The sequence below is a fragment of the Bison bison genome, unplaced genomic scaffold (genome assembly GCF_000754665.1).
Source record: "Bison bison bison isolate TAMUID 2011002044 unplaced genomic scaffold, Bison_UMD1.0 scf7180017864499, whole genome shotgun sequence".
Taxonomy (NCBI): Eukaryota; Metazoa; Chordata; class Mammalia; order Artiodactyla; family Bovidae; genus Bison; species Bison bison.
Window position 1 is genome coordinate 1,067,801 of NW_011495058.1, and position 20,566 is coordinate 1,088,366.

At 37.1% G+C, this 20,566-nt stretch overlaps 1 protein-coding gene across 1 annotated transcript in view; it reads left to right on the plus strand.

Annotated features, from left to right (window-relative positions):
- Window positions 1-18,276, plus strand: part of ZNF804B (zinc finger protein 804B) — a 575,409-nt gene extending 557,133 nt beyond the window's left edge. The window contains exons 3-4 of the mRNA XM_010829001.1: window positions 6,773-6,903; window positions 14,616-18,276. Coding sequence (XP_010827303.1) covers window positions 6,773-6,903; window positions 14,616-18,276 — 3,792 coding nt within the window. The remainder of the gene's footprint in view (window positions 1-6,772; window positions 6,904-14,615) is intronic.
- The last annotated feature ends 2,290 nt before the right edge of the window (window positions 18,277-20,566 follow it).

Consider the following 20,566-nt stretch of genomic DNA (forward strand, 5'->3'; position numbering starts at 1 on the left):
GTTACCATCTTTCTAAATTCCATATATATGCGTTAGTATACTGTATTGGTGCTCAGCTTTCCTTATAGTCCAACTCTCACTCCATACATGACTACTGGTAAAACCATAGCTTTGACTCAATGGACCTTTGTTGACAAAGTAGTGTTTCTGCTTTTTAATACGCCTACCAGCTTTAGAAAGATCTCAATTGTTTTTTGTTTTGTTTTTTCTTCTCTAGGTTTATCCAGCTGTGAACCAAAGAACAGGCAGGACTTATCACCTAGCTATAATAGAGGAAGTTCTGTATTCTTTACGCAAAGGGATCTAACTTAATCCCTAGTAGCTGCTATCAGCATAAGGACATTTTCCATAATGCTTTACTTATCTCTAAAAACATGCACATAAATGATCTCTTTGATGTTTGCAATAGCCTAGTGAACTTGTTCCAAGAAGGCAATGGCAACCCACTCCAGTACTCTTTCTTGGAAAATCCCATGGATGGAGAAGCCTGGTAGGCTCCAGTCCATGGGGTCACCATGAGTTGGAAACGACTAAAGCAATTTAGCAGCAGCAGCAGCAGCAGTGAACTTGTTAGGGACCTGCATCATCTCCACTGGGCAAATAAGGAAATTGTAATACAAAGAAACATATCCAATATCATTACTGTTCTATGACACACACATATGCATAAGATACATTCCGTTTTACAGAGAAATATTGAGGAACACAAATTTTTACTTTTCATCACAGACAGACAGCTATCTAAAGGTTTAAAAGGGAAATGTTTTGTTTTGGTAGTGCAAATATGATATCCTATATATTGGAAGGCGTAGGATATCATAGGGCCTTCTTGGTGGCTCAGATGGTAAGGTGTCTGCCTTCAATGCAGGAGACCTGGGTTCAATCCCTGGGTTGAGAAGATCTCCTGGAGAAGGAAATGGCAACCCCCTCCAGTACACTTGCCTGGAAAATCCCATGGACAGAGGAGCCTAGTAGGTTACAGTCCATGGGGTTGCAAAGAGTCAGACACAACTGAGCGATAGGTTTGATAGGTTCTAATAACCAAGGGCAAAAGTGAAAGAAATGAAAGTTGCTCAGTCGTGTCCAACTCTTTGTGACCCCATGGACTGTAGCCTTCCCAGATCCTTTGTCCATGGAATTCTTCAGGCAAAAATGCTGGAGTGGGTAGCCATTCCCTTCTCCAGGGGATCTTCCCAACCCAGGGATCAAACTCAGGTCTCATTGCAGACAGGTTCTTTACTGTCTGAGCCACCAGGGAAGCCCAAGAATACTGGGGTGGGTAACCTATCCCTTCTCCAGGGGAACTTCCTGACCCAGGGATAGAACCAGGGTCTCCTTCATTGCAGGTGGATTCTTTACCAGCTGAGCTACCAGAGAAGCCCAAGGACAAGCTTCAAATAAAATTTATCAAGGAAAAATTTGACAACAAATCAATGCTGTAATCCTAAATTTATTATTTTCTTCAGTAGTTACATATGATCTTGGATTCACAGAAAATACAAATATTTCCATGAAACATTATAAATTATTCAACACAAGGTGAGGAATATACTCAACATGCTTCCCTTTTCTGTCCTCTCCTTTAGAAAAGTCTCCACCCACTGACCTTGTAAAACTGTCCCGATGTCTTAGTCATCATTATGGCTACTCTTTCTAGTGTCATTGTTTTCTGTAGATATATATATATATATATATATGTCCATCTACCTGTTAATGTTTTACTTTTGTCCAATGATATTATGTTCACTGGGTCTGGAATTTGATTTTTAAAAGTTTTGTATTTTCTTTCAGAAATTTGAAAATGTTGCTCCACTATATCCTCAATTGCTTGTTTCTAGTGAGAATTCTGCCATCCTCATATTCATTCTTCTGTACAGAAATATGTCTTTTCTCTCTGGATACTTTTTTAAAATTTTCACTTTTTTCCTGGCTTTGAAAAATTTGATTATGCTGAGCCTTGGTGTAGTTGTCTTCACATCACTTGTGTTTGAAGTTTTTTTTAGGGGAGAGGGGAGAGAATCTGTGTATTTATAATTTTGACAAAATTTGAAATATTATCACCCACTGTATTTTCAAATATTCCCTCCTCTTTCTTCAGAGACTCCAGCCACACATTTGTCCACGGTCTCTTTTCTACTTTTTTGAATATATGGTATGCAGTTATAACTGTCTTAATATACTTTTCTGCCAATTCTAGCATCTGTGTTGGTTCTGTATTGGTTTTGATTGGTTGACTTCCTCATTTTTTGATGTGTTTTCTCACTTCTTTGCATGCCTAAAAATCTTTGATTAGATGTCATTTAGTTTTCCTTGTTTGTGAAAGTTTATATTTTTATTAATATTCTTGAGATTGGTTCTGAAATGCAGTTTAGTTGCTTGGAATCAGATTTATACTTTTAGCTTTGATAAAATAATAAAAATCATTTCTTAGGCAAATGTAATGTAGTGCTCAATATGTGGCTAATTATCCTCTGCTGAAGCAAGACTCCCTGAATTCTCTACTCATTGTCCCAAGAGCTTTTCCAATTTTGTTGGCAACAACAGGCACTATTTCTGGTTCTATATGAATGCTAGGCATTGTTTCCTTTAGTTATTTCAGTTGGTTATTTTCTTGACCTGGAATAGTTTTCTCATATACATGTAGTGCTAATGAGTGCTGAACTTTGAAGGGCCCCCTCTGCAGATCTCTGAAGGGATTTACTTGTATAGTCTTGAGCACTCTGCTTTGGCCAAGACAAGACTGTGACTTCAGGTCATTTTCTAGTTTTCTGTGTTCCTTAAAAATATTTTAGCTTTGCTGATTTCCTCAACACAGCAGTTCTCCATCCCCACCTCCCAGTCTATCTTAACTTTTCCTGTATACTTCTAAAGCAACTTGTCCACTCTTAAGAAACTCAATACCATATTATAAAAATATCTGTTGACTTGTTTGTCTCCCTTGAGGGAAAGATAGTTGATTTGTGCATTTCTATATCTGCAGTACATAGTAGAAATTAACAGTATTTGTTGTAGGATGAATGAGACAAAATTCTCAATCATCTCTGTAACTCGGAAATAGGAGTACAATATTGGAATCTGAAAGGCTATTGAAAGAACCAGGTATACCTGGAAATTTCAAACAAGATTTGAATAATGAGATTCATCAGATATTGTGAGTAAATGAGAACAGGTTTCCTCTTGTAGGCTATTCAGGTTTTATATCCTAGTAATATGACCAACCTAGACAGTATATTGAAAAGCAGAGACATTACTGTGCCAACAAAGGTCCGTCTAGTCAAGGCTATGGTTTTCCAGTGATCATGTATGGATGTGAGATTTGGACTTTGAAGAAAGCTGAGCACTGAAGAACTTTTGAACTGTGGTGTTGAAGACGACTCTTGAGAGTCCCTTGGACTGCAAGGAGATCCAACCAGTCCATTCTAAAGGAGATCAGCCCTGGGTGTTCCTTGGAAGGAATGATGCTAAAGCTGAAACTCCAGTACTTTGGCCACCTCAGGCAAGGAGTTGACTCATTGGAAAAGACTCTGATGCTGGGAGGGATTGGAGGCAGGAGGAAAAGGGGACAACAGAGGATGAGATGGCTGGATGGCATCACCGACTCAATGGACATGAGTTTGAACTCCAGGAGATGGTGATGGACAGGGAGGCCTGGCATGCTGCGATTCATGGGGTTGAAAGAGTCGGACACAACTGAGTGACTGAACTGAACTGAACTGAACTGAATCTCAAATATTAAATGAATATATCATAGAGTATTTTATGTTCAGTAGTAATTAAGAGTAAAAAATAAAATAAATCCCTCTCCTCTTTATCAAAGTAGCCATGGTCTGTCTTTCACTCAGTTGAACTGCATTCTCTGTGGTCTCTTATATTGGACAATTTCCAAAATGTCTTTGCTCATAAGATAATTTAACCCAGTAACTAGATAATTATGCATATGGGGGCTGAGGAGGTGAAAGTAGGAGGGTAAGTAGAAATGGGTTTTTTTATAAGCCTCTCAGTCTTCTGACGGAGAAGGCAATGGCACCCCACTCCAGTACTCTTGCCTGGAAAATCCCATGGATGGAGGAGCCTGGTGGGCTACAGTCCATGGGGTCGCACAGAGTTGGACACTGCTGAGTAACTTCACTTTCACTTTTCACGTTCATGCACTGGAGAAGGAAATGGCAACCCACTCCAGTGTTCTTGCCTGGAGAATCCCAGGGACGGGGGAGCCTGGTGGGCTGCTGTCTATGGGGTCGCACAGAGTCGGACACGACTGAAGCGACTTAGCAGCAGTCTTCTGACCAAGGCTAGCCTTTAAGGTTTAGGTCGTGCAGCTCTAGAGAGTTATCAGCTCTAGAGAATTGTTGATCCTTTTTTTTTTTTTTTTTCTGATAATACATGGGCCATACTTTTATTTTTTGAAGTCTCTTGCTTTTTAAAAGGCCTTGAAGCATTTGTCAAAAACCAAATTTAGGTTAACTCTACTTTTCTCTCTGTGGTTGTTTCTAGTTTTGTGGAACTCTTGCTCTTTCTGCTCAGAATATTTTCTTTGGAAGAGTATTCTGTTTCCCTCCTTAAATACTTAGCCTGGGAACAGTGATTTGACTACAATCTCCTCTGAGCATGTTCCCTTTCAAAAAGGAAACTAATGATCATTAAAGGTCTTGGCCCTTATTCTATAGGTGAGAAATAGTCTACCACAATGTAATTGCCTATTTTGCCTTTCCTGGAAAATGTCTTCTTATACTTGATTTGGCAAATAAAAGCAGATTAAATGACACAGATTTCAGGTGGTTTAAAATCATTTTATATGGGTTAAGAGGACGACTCTTCAAATATACTCTTAAATCAGGATTAAGCCCCAAACTTCAAGATGCTCATTTGATTGTGTCTGTATCTCAATTTGTTCATTATCATTAGGCTTTCCTGGTGGCTCATGTGGTAAAAGAATCTGCCTGCAGTGTGGGAGATCTGGGTTCAATCCCTGGGTTGGGAAGATCCCCTGGAGGAGGGCATGTCAACCCACTGCAGTATTCTTGCCTGGAGAATCCCCATGGACAGAGGAGACTTGCAGGATATAGTCCATGGGGTTGCAAAGAGTTGGACACAACTGAGCGGCTAAGCACAATGGCATATTCTGAAGTAGTGATCCAAACAGGTAATGAGTAGCATCCAGTCTTCACATAAGCCAATTGTTTTAGAGACAAGATTAATTAAAAGAAGTTGTAGGCCAAACCTCTATCCTGAATTTAAATCCCTGACCCATTCTTGTCCTCCTGGTTACAATATAGAAATGTAAATCAAAACCACAATGAGGTACCATTTCATGCCAGTCAGAATGGCTGCTATCCAAAAGTCTACAAGCAATAAATACTGAGAGCGTGTGGAGAAAACGGAACCCTCTTACACTGTTGGTGGGAATGCAAACTAGCACAGCCACTATGGAGAACAGTGTGGAGATTCCTTAAAAAACTGGACATAGAACTGCCTTATGACCCAGCAGTCCCACTGCTGGGCATACACACTGAGGAAACCAGAATTGAAAGAGACACGTGTACCCCAATGTTTGTCGCAGTGCTGTTTGTAATAGCCAGGACATGGAAGCAACTTAGATGTCCATCAGCAGATGAATGGATAAGAAAGCTGTGGTACATATACACAATGGAGTATTACTCAGCCATTAAAAAGAATACATTTGAATCAGTTCTAATGAGGTGGATGAAACTGGAGCCTATTATACAGAGTGAAGTAAGCCAGAAAGAAAAACACCAGTACAGTACACTAACGCATATATATGGAATTTAGTAAAACGGTAACGATAACCCTGTATGCGATATAGCATAAGAGACACAGATGTATAGAACAGTCTTTTGGACTCTGTGGGAGAGGGAGAGGGTGGGATGATTTGGGAGAATGGCATTGAAACATGTATAATATCATATAAGAAATGAATCGCCAGTCCAGGTTCTATGCAGGATGCAGGATACAGGATGCTCAGGGCTGGTGCACTGGGATGACCCAGAGGGATGGTACAGGGAGGGAGATGGGAGGGGTGTTCAGGATGGGGAACACGTGTACACCCATGGTGGATTCATGTTGATGTATGGCAAAACCAATACAATATTGTAAAGTAATTATCCTCCAATTAAAATAAATAAATTTAAATTTAAAAAAAAGAACATAGTGAGAAATAAAATGATATATTTATGACAAAAAAAAAAAAAAGAAATCAGAGTTGGATAAATATCTCCATGAGAGAAAAAAATGAATTAAGAATTGCATTTAGAGCTTTGAACTAAATCTTACACAATAACATATTTCTTTACTGAAATAAACTCATTTTACCCAGTGTATTTCATTATGTCAATTTTCAGGAATAAGAGTATTTATGTTTTATAAGCCAGAGAGCTGGTGACATTGCATGGAGGAAAGTGCATTGCATAACTTTCTCTCCCTTTATACCCATTCATATACTGCACAGTATCCTCCATTTATGTTTTCACAGGCACAGAGATGATTGCAATTACATACCCAGGGTGGTCCTGGTAAAGACTGGGGTCCAGCTTTGCAGTACAATTCTGTAGTGATTGTGACAAGCTTTGATAAATATCCCAGTTGACAACTTAATTGATTTTGGAGCAGAGAAGAGAATTGATGGAAAAGGTGCTTCCCTATCCAGAAAGTCACCTCTGTATCCTGGACCGAGTTTAATAATGAAGCTTTTGGATGGAAAAAAGATATATTACTTATTCATAGCGTCCTTTCTGTTTTGCTTCTTTGTCCACAGAGACTGAAAGAATTAAAGCAACGTGAATTTGCTCGAAATGTAGCTTCCAAGTCATGGAAAGATGAAAAGAAACAAGAAAAAGCACTTAAGCGACTTCATCAGCTGGCTGAGTTAAGGCAACAGTCTGAATGGTAAGAATTCAAGGTGCCTCAGGTTGTTCTTGCCTGGAGAATCCCAGGGACGGAGGAGCCTGGTGGGCTGCCATCTATGGGGTTGCACAGAGTCGGACACGACTGAAGTGACTTAGCAGCAGCAGCAGGTTGTTCAAAACCCTCTTCAGCTTCTCAGAAAATTTCAATGATATATTTTTTTGGTTCTCTAAACATTGTAAACAAATATAATTAATCAAAGATACATCTGAAGGTACATATTCCTAATAGCTAAAGCGTTATAAATTAATGAGTTTGACATCTGAGTTTTTTCTTGTCTAATATTGTTAATGTGTTCTTTAACGAAACGACCCAAGAATGATTCTAATATACAGGCATTTATTGTATCCAGGTGATTTATATGTATCTTATGTATCTCTATGGTGCTTCACAGTTATTTTGTCTTATAATGTTAATTTTTAAAAAATCATAAGTAACAATGCATCTTCTGGGAGAGGAAATAAATCTGTACATTCCTCTGTACACACCTGAAACTAGAATAAATGGCACTATCCTCTGTATGACAAACAAGATGTAATTAATGCAGTTAAATTTACCACATGGTGCCATTTAAATTGATAATTGTAACAAGTATTACACTGATACATTCTTGTAGCTGAAAAATAGCAGTTTTACATGAGCTCGGAACTCCTGAATGTTTTGTAGTAAGGAGATTGTTACCTGGAGCTCAATTACATTTGCAGATTGTGATTTGTGTTCATATGAATCATAATGTAGAACACTAATGTAGCTAATTAATGTAGCTGACAGCAAGCTGGTGAATTGTGACATTTGTAGTTCTGTGCCAAAATTTAAACTCCTATTGTTTAAATGAGAAACAATATACAGTAAGCTTGGGAGTGAATGACTCAATTATAGTAGCATAAAATATTAGATTTCATATTTACTTTAAGAAAATATTTTTTAAGATCAACTTTGAATTGTTTCAGTTAGCATTCACCTTGCAAGTTCTCAAGTATTTTTGTCACTAGAATATTTTAATTTGCTTATAAAGATATAAAAAGGTAATATGAAAAAATAAGTGAGAAATTTAGTATAAAGAAAAAAAATAATAAAGGTTAGAAGACCATGTGTCTAGAGGTGAGGTTAATACAAAAATGCATGATTTTAGGGCACATGCGATCACAGAAACAGGACACATAACTGGTACTGAACTTATTACTTGTCAACACAATAGAGATCAAACACATTGCCAGTAAGATATCAGACAGTATATCTTGTCAAAGCAGGGCTTAGAAGGAAAGGTCTAATGGTCATTAGGATCGTATTCAGGGGATAATTGAGGGAATGTGTTAATTCCTGAGTGATTAATTATGAAATACAAAAAGTCAAATTATAAAAGCAGGGCGAGTCTCACTGTAGACAGACCCTTTAGGTAGGTTCTTTAAAGTCACACAACAAAAAAGAAATCCTAGTAGTCTTAATATACAGAATTTTGATTCCTTTGTTATTATGAAAGTTGTCACATTTCTACATTTCTCCTCACTCATTCCTTATTTTCTTTTGGAAGAGGTAGACAAAAGATCAGAGGAGCCTTGATGGTGAGGACAATGATGGTGATGATGCTTTTATTTAAAAGTTCTGAGTATACAGAGTTATCTAGGAAGTGTCTTGAAAATTAAAATAAGTGATAAACTCTATTGGGGTTGATCTGCCTTTGGAAATCTTAGTAACTAAATGAAAACAAAACTAGGCATTTTCTTCCATAGAGTAGTTAGGCTCTCTGGGTCCCAACCTGATCATATTGTTAGGAAATGATAGGTATTCAACTTCCCAGATACTTGTTCCTAATTTCCAGAACTTGGAACTAGGAAAATTACTTCTTTTTTTTTTTTCTATTACCCACCATCTGCCCTCCAGACAACTGTTCTCTCAGATTAGTAGCCGCTTGCTCTAAGGGAGGTCTGTTCATAGCATTATTAAATATTTTCATTTTGGCAACGGAATTGACAAGGGAAAAATGTCATCTGTGTTACTTCTCCTCGGATAACCCTTCTTTGTCCTTTGTTCTCATAATGAGGGCTTCTGAGTAAGATGACATAGATAATAGAATTCTTCCATGACCCTATGGAGATGAGAGGTGAATTTACAGGTAGTAAGAATATTTGAATAAGATTAATTAAAAGAAATGATGGCAGAAAATTGTTAATGAATCTTATAAAGGGCAGTCAACCTTAGCGACCTCTTCGGTAGATCAACACAACATGATTCTTCAGTAAAACTAATTCTCTTATTGGGAGAGGAAGGAGATTGACTCTGTTCATAAATTTCTACTATGTATAAGTCTAATGCATCTTGATATGGATTTTTTTTTTCAAGTTTTAAAAGTTGTGACCATGCTTCTGAGAGTATGACATTCTTTATATAAGAGCTGGATAATGTGGAACATTAGGAAATTACATCACTTAAAGAAATCATGTTATTTTGATATGCTTTGCTTCCTATTTGAAAAGTGTACTTTTTGCCCAGGAGAGAATTAAATTATGCATGTGTTGAGTTACCAAGTGAAATGGACAATCCATTAATAAGAACTAAAGGGTAACTAATGTCATTTCAAAGTTATAAATAAAAATAATTAGGTAAAAATACAGAAATAAACTAAAAATTATTCTAGAGGAGAGAGTGAAATTGTAAATGGGAGGATGACAGCAAAGATTAAGCTTTTAATTATGTCACAAGGCATAAACTTGAATTAAAATAATAAAGTTTAAAATATCACAGAGATAGAAAACTAGAGTCTTCAAAAATAATAAAAATAAATTAGATTTAAGGTATAGGAAATTAAATTTTATAAAACAATGAGATAAAAAGTTTAAAGCATAAATATAAGATATAGATATGAATAATAAGGATGACATGTTAACATTGTGAAAATATAATCATAAATGTATATTGAATTGTAAAGTGAGAACAGAATAAGGACAAGAAGAGCAGAATGTAACATATAAGAGCAAAGAAGTTTAAACATATTTGGAATACTACAAAAGGAAGAAGCTTTTACCCATATTAGAAAGATAAATGGTGAACTGAAACAGCAATATAGAAAAGAATATTTAGACTAACATAAAGTAAAGAAAGAAAATGCACAAAACAGTGCCAGAATAATAAGCAAAACCATTATTAAGGAAAAAGAGAATATAAAAAATAGTTCAGTATCTAGATCATAATGGAATAATTCAAGAAAGGAGATCAATGTGATGAATAAGAGAAAAGTTTTCATTATGAAATAGTTACACTTTAAAGGAGTAAGGAGCAGACACTTTAAAATTTTTCCAAATTTAGTTTTCTACAATATTCAAGAATACAACTCTAAAGTTTCAGGCATTATTAATTCATGGAAAAAGAGCCATCTGAAATTATTAACTGGTGACTAAATTTATTGTTTGTAAAACAAAATCCATATGGATATAATAAACAACAGATTGGACATTGAAAAATATTGAATCCATAAAATAGAAATTAAAAACAAATTCTTTTTCTGAACAAGAGACTAAAACAACTAGAGTATTAATATAAGTAAAGAGACCCAAGCATATCATGAGAGCAAATAAATTTAATGTATAAATTCTAGGATAAGATACTAGGACAGGGAAGGGCAATAATCAGATAAATCAGAGAAGAAAATGTATCTAAGCTGAAGAAGTTGAATTGAAAGTTCCCAGAAATGCTGGCAAAAATTAACCAAAAGAAATCAGTTTGTAACTATAGCTTGGTAAAGTGAGATATACACATAATTATTTGTATGTATTAAGTATACCAAAATACATATACATAAAACAAAAGAATGGGAAAGAATAGAGATCTCTTCAGAAAAATTACAGATACCAAGGGAACATTTCATGCAAAGATGGACTCGATAAAGGACAGAAATGGTATGGATCTAACAGAAGCAGAAGATATTAAAAAGAGGTGGAAAGAATACACAGACGAACTGTACAAAAACCAGCTTCATGACCCAGATAATCACGATGGTGTGATCACTGACCTAGAGCCAGACATCCTGGAATGTGAAGTCAAGTTGGCCTTAGAATGCATCACTACAAACAAAGCTAGTGGAGGTGGGAATTCCAGTAGAGCTATTTCAAATCCTGAAAGATGATGCTGTGAAAGTGCTGCACTCAACATGCCAGCAAATTTGGAAAACTCAGCAGTGGCCACAGGACTGGAAAAGGTCAGTTTTCATTCCAATCCCAAAGAAAGGCAATGCCAAAGAATGCTCAAACTACCGAATAATTGCACTCATCTCACACTCTAGTAAAGTAATGCTCAAAATTCTCCAAGCCAGGCTTCAGCAATACATGAACCATGAACTTCCAGTGTTCAAGCTGGTTTTAGAAAAGGCAGAGGAACCAGAGATCAAATTGCCAACATCCGCTGGATCATGGAAAAAAGCAAGAGAGTTCCAGAAAAACATCTATTTCTGCTTTATTGACTATGCCAAAGCCTTTGACTGTGTGCATTACAATAAACTGCGGAAAATTCTATAAGAGATGGGAATACCAGACCACCTGACCTTCCTCTTGAGAAATCTGTATGCAGGTCAGAAGCAACAGTTAGAACTGGACATGGAACAACAGACTGGTTCCAAATAGGAAAAGGTGTACATCAAGGCTGTATATTGTCACCCTGCTTATTTAACTTATATGCAGAGTACATCATGAGAAACGCTGGGCTGGAAGAACACAAGCTGGAATCAAGATTGCCAGGATAAATATCAATAACCTCAGATATGCAGATGACACCACCCTTATGGCAGAAAGTGAAGAGGAACTAAAGACCCTCTTGATGAAATTGAAAGTGGAGAGTGAAAAAGTTGGCTTAAAGCTCAACATTCAGAAAACAAAGATCATGGCATCTGGTCCCATCACTTCATGGGAAGTAGATGGGGAAACAGTGGAAACAGTGTCAGACTTTATTTTTCTGGGCTCCAAAATCACTGCAGATGGTGTTTGCAGCCATGAAATTAAAAGACGCTTACTCCTTGGAAGGAAAGTTATGACCAACCTAGATAGCATATTCAAAAGCAGAGACATGACTTTGCCAACAAAGGTCCATCTAGTCAAGACTATGGTTTTTCCAATGGTCATGTATGGATGTGAGAGTTGGACTGTGAAGAAATCTGAGTGCTGAAGAATTGACACTTTTGAAGTGTGGTGTTGCAAGGAGATCCAACCAGTCCATTCTAAAGGAGATCAGTCCTGGGTGTTCATTGGAAGGACTGATACTAAAGCTGAAACTCCAATACTTTGGCCACCTCATGTGAAGAGTTGACTCATTGGAAAAGACTCGGATGCTGGGAGGGATTGGGGGCAGGAGGAGAAGGGGACGACGGAGGATGAGATGGCTGGATGACATCACCAACTCGATGGATATGAGTTTGGGTGAACTCCGGGAGTTGGTGATGGACAGGGAGGCCTGGCATGCTGGGATTCCTGGAGTCTCAAAGAGTCGGACACGACTGAGCGACTGAACTGAACTGATATGTATATGTGAGTGTGAAAGTGAAAGTTGCTCAGTCGTGTCCAACTCTTTGTGACCCCGTGGACTGTAGCCCATGGAATTCTCCAGACAGAATGCTGGAGTGGCTAACCTTTCCCTTCTCCAGGGGATCTTCCCAACCCAGGGATCAAACCCAAGTCTCCTGCATTGCAGGCAGATTCTTTAGCAGCTGAGCCACCAGGGAAGCCCAAGAATACTGGAGTGGGTAGCCTAGCCCTTCTCCAGCGAATCTTCCCAACCTAGGAATCAAACTGGGGTATCCTGCATTGCAGGTGGATTCTTTACCAACTGAGCTATCAGGGAAGCCCCACATATATGTATATGTATGCTGCCGTTGCTAAGTTGCTTCAGTCGTGTCCGACTCTGTGTGACCCCATAGACGGCAGCCCATCAGGCTCCCCCGTCCCTGGGATTCTCCAGGCAAGAACACTGGAGTGGGTTGCCATTTCCTTCTCCAGTGCATGAAAGTGAAAAGTGAAAGTGAAGTCACTCAGTCGTGTCCGACTCCTAGCGGCCCCATGGACTGCAGCCTACCAGGCTCTTCCATCCATGGGATTTTCCAGGCAAGAGTACTGGAGTGGGGTGCCATTGCCTTCTCCGATGTATATATAATAAAATATATATATGTAAATTATGTATAATACATAGTTCATTGTTTGAAATCAGTATAAAAATATGTATACAGAAAAAGGAAAGTTTATAAAATCATGCAAATACATAAGTGGATTTGTTTCAATATGAATAAAAGTAGGCTAATTAAATATGTTTCTGTAATATTAAACATATAAAGACAGTGAAGGAAAGCAATGAAATTTGGTGAACACAAAGAATATCAGGACACCAGAGTTCTATGGCAGTTGATCAAATAGTTAAGTAAAAACAATAAGAAAGAATTTGTCAGAACAAAGGCTAGGAAAGGACTCCTCCCCATTAGAAGTTATGCTACATGTGAAAAAGATATCTGTTATTTTAGTACTATTTGCGCATGCAATAAATGACTGTATAAAAATGAAGTAAAAATCTAAAATAGGAAAAAGCCAACAAAGCATGTCCAAAAATGTGGAGGGAAATAAAAAAGGAAAAGAAAGCCAGCTCAAAACCAACAAGCAAAGCAGCTGAAAGCAAGTCAGCTCAAAGCAAGAAAAAGGAAAACAAAGCCAGCTCACAATTATGCAATTTGTATTGTTTCCCCTGCAATAAGATTTGTTTTGTAGTAGATGTTTCACAGAACATTAGAGAAAATTTTAATCTAAAGAGTTTCATCTATTTTATGTATCACCCTTTCCAGTTTCTGATTGAATTGCTAGTCAAGCTCAAAAAAATAATCTTTAAAAATCTGTCAAAAGATAAAACATATATATGCAAAAAAGTTACAAGGAAAATATTATGATGAGTAAGAAGCTAAAAAAAGGGTTTTAGACTAATTGAAGACATTGAGGTGGCATGTAAAAATGTGTGTTACTTTCTTAGAATTGATCAAATTAGTGACAAGTCATAAAGACAGAACTAATCACCCTGTTTTGTAAGAAAACAAACATGAAGGGATTTTAAGACTGAGGAAACAAAAATTATATAGTGCTTGAACTTGGCATCACCAACTCAATGAACATGAGTTTGAGAAGCTCTGGGAGTTGGTGATGAACAGGGAAGCCTGGCCTGTTGCAATCCATGGGGTCGCAAAGAGTCAAACATGACTGAGCAAATGAACTGAACTGAACTGAACTTTAAACTAAAAAAGTGAATAAAAGAGATATGTTTATGCTTTGTGAGTGACTTTCAGTTCCATTTTTTTTCCTATTTAGGTGAAGGCACTGACTGGAAAACTCTTTGCAAAATAAGGTTAAATCTATATTCCAAAGAATTAGTAGTCTCTGGGGGACATATTGTGATGTAAATACAATGCTTTATTCTCTTTAGCAGCACTAGCATAAGATATTCACTTGCTATTGCTTTTTGCTAATTTCAAAAAAACTGACTTAAGCAAAGCATTTTAGAAATAGCTACTATAAGACATAGAGATACTAAGTTACATAAATGCAGTGAAATTGTTATACTGCAATAGATGTAGTTCAAAAATAGTATCAGAACCCATCATCATACACTATGAATGTTCATATATAGATAAGATTTCAAATCTGATGTCTTAATCATTTAAATATTTGTTTTATTTGCAGTGTTTCTGAAAATGGACCAGCATACAAAGCCTCCAAAGTACCTATAGAAAAACAACTTCAGCAAGGAATTTTCCCAGTTAAGAATGGCAGAAAGGTATCGTGCATGAAGAATGCTCTTCTCCTTAAAGGAAAAAATCTCTCCAGAAGCATTCCCGATAAGCAGCGGTCCACCACAGCAAATCGACACCAGTTGCAAACAGACCGACGTCGTTTGTTTGGAAATAGGGTACCACAAACATCCTCAGATCTCAGCAATGCAAATCAAAGGACGGGAGTGTCATTTTCTTTTTCCAAAAAAGTGCATCTAAAATTAGAATCTTCAGCATCAGTTTTCAGTGAGAACACAGAAGAAACCCACGATTGTAACAAGTCACCCATCTATAAGACAAAATCTGCAGAGAAATGCATGTGTTGCAGGTTTGCAAATGAAGATACACATCTCACTAAGGAAAAAGATATAAACATCTCATCAAACCATCTGGAAAGTATTTTACACAATACCCTCCCCATAAACTCTCAAATTTTGCAAGACAAGAATGACTTTGTTGATGAAATGCTGGAAAATTCGATTGGCATTCATGCTTCATTCAGTAAATCTAACATTCATCTTTCAGATGTGGATTTTACTCCTTCAAGCAGAGCAAAGGAAACCAGAAATACATTGAAGAACACTTCAGAAAACCACATTAGTCACTCATGCCAAGCCAATGTTTCCTCTAGCCCAACAAACATTTACAAGCATAGTGATGCCAGGGTGTTTGGATGTCTGGGTGAGATTTCATCAATAGAGCCAAGCGAACAAAACAGTTCAGTTCATCTGAATCCCAACTCCAGAAAACAGAAGAGAGAAAAATCATTAGATAAAACAGAAAGAGTTAGCAGAAATGCACAAAGTTTTATAAGAGAAGCATATCCCCATGATGTGAAGTCCAAAGCATTGCCTTTTCTCCACGTAAAAAGCAAGGATGGCCATACCACTCTCCAATGGCCAACAGAACTTCTTCTCTTTACAAAAACAGAGCCCTGTATCTCTTATGGCTGCAACCCATTATATTTTGATTTTAAGCTTTCTCGAAACACAAAGGATGGCCGTGATCCAGAGGATTTAAAAACAGAATTGCAGAAAGAGGCCTCAGAAATGAAGACTACAATGGAGAATCAAGTCTCAGGTTTAATTAAAGACCAACAAAAATTGATCCAAGAAGATAATCGGTCTCTGAAACCAAAGATGAAGATAGCTAATCCAGATTGGGAAAATTTCCAGAGGAAATATAATTTGGGCGGCAACAATTCTGAGTCCAGTATGAGTGAACGCAATTTTAGTGCAAGCGATTTGGAAATGAAAAATCCTGAAGTGCCTGCTTACCTTGATATCTCTCTAAAGAATTGTGTAGGAAACAATAAAAATGGTGGTAATGAACTTCAAGAACCTTCAAGGGCCCATTGGCAAAGCTGTCAAAGGGTAATTTTAAATGATGCAAATAAGGGCCTATCTTTTTCTCCTTGCACCTCTAGGACGAAAAAACATAAACTGATTTCTTGTGATCCTCATCTGGATGTTGAAGAAGTGAATCAGTTCACCTGGAAGTCTAGTGCTTACACAATAAGGGATCACAGTGACCATGGGAAGGATTTCAGTGTAATTTTGAATAGTAACTACATCAGTACGACCAGCGGGGTTTCTGGATGTGGAAGAGCAAGTTACAAGATAAGTTCTCCGAAGGTGTCTCTGAATAGATGTTCTAGCCCTTCAGACACATCCCATGTCAGTACATCCAGCTTGAGAAGTTCTCATTCCAATTATGGGTCCAGTGGACATGATAGAGGTAATTTGCTCTACTTTTGCAAGCGAGAGCATAACTCAGTTGAAAGACACAAACGGAAACGCCGAAAGCACAGCTGTTTCTGCTTGTCTGAGGAGCTAGCAAAGAGTGACTGCCCACAGTCTGAAACCGAGAGAGGCAGGAGCTGCAAATTGTGGGAATCAATTAAAAACGAAAAATATTCAAAACATGCTTATGGTTATTGCAGAGAAAAACATAAACTGGGCAAAAATCAACAATTTTCAGGGCAAAAATCCAAAAGAATCACCCAGTGTGATTTTAGCTCACAGGTTTCTTGTGCTGGCAACAGTGAAAATCGACCTAATTGCCAGGGACCTCAGCACAGCAGACTGGGCTCTCACTCAAGACAGAAAATGTATTACTTAAATAAAAGTAAAATGAATCAACAGTCTTTGGACAGCCCTCATATTTGTGATCTGGGAAAAGTAAAACCCATGCAATGTAACTCTGGGAATATCAGCTACCTTCTAAGGAACTGTTCAAGAAGTCCTTCAGATACCACAGAGTTGAACCCTATAGAAGGAGAGAGGACCTCCCTGACAGCCAAAAGCCTTTTAGAAAGAGTACAAGCCAAGAAATGTCAGGAGCAATCAATTCAGTTTGAGATCTCATCAAACAGCTGTAAAAATGAATCAGAGACTCTTTCACAAATCCAATGTGTAATTCCATTTACGCCACCAGGCTGTAACAGACCTTCATTGCCTTTGCCTGAAAAAACACCAAACAAAGGCAGAAGAAGAAAGGATAAAGGCAGTGCGATGCAAAGAACTATTGATAAAAACAAAGTCAAAAGTTCCCCGACAAATGATTTTACTGTTTTAGTGGGCACTGATTGTGATAATCATTTTTCTAAAGGTATAATTCATGTAGTAGCAGAATCTCACTCACCAAACATGAAAAAGAACCCAACAACAAAAGAACAACCAAAATCATTAATTAATGAAGTCCAACCTTCTATTCAAAGCTGTGACCCAGTACCAAATGGTTTCCCTGGTGCTTTTCCATCTAACAGATATAGTGGTATTACTGATTCAATGGAGACCAAAGAGAACGATATGAATCTAGACTTACAGGATGGAAGCATGCAAATGAATCAGATAGAGGGGAATATAAACTCTTACTATGACAGAACTATGCAGAAGCATGACAAAGTAGCAGATGACTTAGAAGTGTGTCATAAATCTCTCTCTCCTCCATTAATTCACCAGCCTATAACATATTCTCCTGATGAAATAGATAAATATAAGCTCCTACAGCTACAAGCCCAGCAGCATATGCAGAAACAGCTCCTATCAAAGCATCTTCGAGTTTTGCCTGCTGCAGGGCCCACCGCTTTTTCTTCGGCCTCCACTGTACAGACAGTTCCAGGTCACCAGCAGGCTTCTATAACCACCATCCACCACACATTCCTGCAGCATATTGTTTCTGCTTCCATAAATGCCCATAGCAGTCATCTTCCTATAGCTCATCTACATCCTCTTTCCCAGCCACGTTTTAATCCATTCACATTTTCACCTTTGACCCCAACCATCATCCCTGCACACCCCACTTTCTTAGCAGGTCATCCCCTGCATTTAGTCACCACTGCTCCCTTCCACCCATCTCACATAACATTTCAGCCCTTGCCCCCTGCAGCATTTATCCCCACCTTTTTTGGCCCTCACTTCAACCCAGCTACAACTTCTATCATCCACTTGAATCCTCTAATTCAACCAGTGTTTCAAGGTCAAGATCTTTGCCATCATTCTTGCTCCAGTCAGATGCAACCATTAAATGGAGTGAAAGAGGCCTTAAATGTGTCAGCTCGCTTGAACTAAAAGCCCTTCTTCTGGATAAATAAAACAAATTGTCAGTACCTACAAAGTGATGTATTTAAAGTGGTCTGATTATTATTATATTTAAAGGAGTGGTACCCCAATGCAAAATGTGACCAATATAGAAATGTAAACTGAATTGCCAATATTGTAATAGAAGCATTTTAAGAATCTCTTAATTTGCTGAAATTAATTAGACAAATTTAAAGTCATTTGGCGGAGAAGGCAATGGTACTCTTGCCTGGAGAATCCCAGGGACAGAGGAGCCTGGTGGGCTGCCGTCTATGGAGTCGCACAGAGTCAGACACGACTGAAGCGACTTAGGAGCAGCAGCAGCAGCAGCAAAGTAATTTGATAGAAAGGCAGAGGAGTATTTTTGGATGAGTTCTCATGTAATGTAAAAAAACAAAAAATTTAGGCATATTAATATGAAAAAAATTAAATGGAACATAATACTCTATCTTCTAGGTGTTCATTGAACGAGTGAGTAAATGAATGAATGAATGCACATTTGTTTTTATTCATCAGGTAATAATAGAAGGTCAGTGAAACAAACTAATTATGTGGTAAAAATAGTTCCTATGGTTCACTATTTACTAAGCTTTCAATCAGTGTAATCTGTTTCAACCAATATAAACTATATTTTCATAAGAAATGAGAAATGGCAAGAAATTTTCTAACTAATTCAGATTAAAAATTACTCTTCAATGCAAAACAATCTTATCCACATTGTATGGCTGAGTTTATGTGGAAAATTGAGTTATTTTCATTTCACACACTTCTATGTTAAGAGAATTTTGTAATTGTAAGAATCACCAATATCTGAAGTTAAGAATATTTAATTTTTGTATAAGAAAACACATATTTGCAATCTTTAGTATTTGATCATGCAAAATAAAACTAAAATATACTATGAATAATATTTTAATACATTGGTCAAACTTTCAAATATTATTGGGATTAAAATATTAAGTTTTCTTTATTCTCAGAAATCTGTGTTCAGCCAACATATGTATATCAATTACATACAGAGGTAAAGGTTTGACAATGTCAAAAGATTTACCTGATATTTATTGAGAAAACTTTAAAGTATTTGGTGTGTTTTGTTCAATTTTATTAGAAACTAATAAAATACAGTGAATTATGAATAAAATCACCATTCCTGTAATTTTGCAAACAATTTTAAACATTCATTCAAAATACTTTCTGACCCACAGAATTTGCATTTCTTGCATCTATATTTCTGACTGGCCCTTCAGTTCATTGTTTTATATTCTTAAAAGCATAGAAAACTTGTGTGACTACACAGCTCCCACAAGCACAGGTTTCAGAGCGATTCAAATTAAACAAAACTGAAGGTAATCAGCCATCACCACAGTGTGTATGATGATGCAAACTCCTCTATCACTAAAACATGAGAATGATGGCTTACTCAGCCTTGGCTTCACAGGTAAGAGAGCTGTCCTTACAGAAACTTTCCTGTGTATCAAGAGAGTCAGGCTGAGCACTAGACCCTCATTATCTCATTTAATCTTCATAAATGTATTTTGAGGTCAATATTATCATTCCTCTGTACAGATGAGGAAAAATGAAGTTGAAGGATTAAGTCCTTAACACTTGCTAACAATTGATGCTGGTAAGGGAGAGATAGAGAATAAATTGAATAAAAAATTTTAGCATAAAGAAGTGACATAGTTTCCTAGATACCACCAGAAACTTGTGGGATGGAAGTTTTGACTGGAGTATGGCAATGAAAAATCCTATTTTATCTAAAAGAAATAGAAAAAAATGGAAAAAAAAATAATCAAATAGCAAAAAATTCTATACTTGTGTGGAACTCCATAAAAGTTATTATGAAAGACCTTTGATAAACATAAATGATTTTTAAAAAAATAGATGACAAATGACCCAACACATAAAAGGAAAACTAAAGTGAATGACTGTTTCCTAAAACATTATGAAGTTGACATAGAGCCAAGACAGAATTACAGGAACTCACCAGGAGACTTATCATGAAAAAAACAGCACCTGATTAATATTTATAATTGTCTTGGTGACAATTTAATATCTCAGAAGGTTAAAACAGGGAACTTCTACTTGGGCACTTAATTTTGACTAATAAGGGTAGACTGATAAGAATTGATGGCATGGAAATGACTATCTTATACTATCAATGATGAAAATGTTCATTGGATATACTTACTCTCTTGGACGGTGAGAAGACAGACCTTGCAATCTAAATAAAAGATAACTGGTACTCTGGGTAGGAAATTATAAAAGTTGTAGCATAACA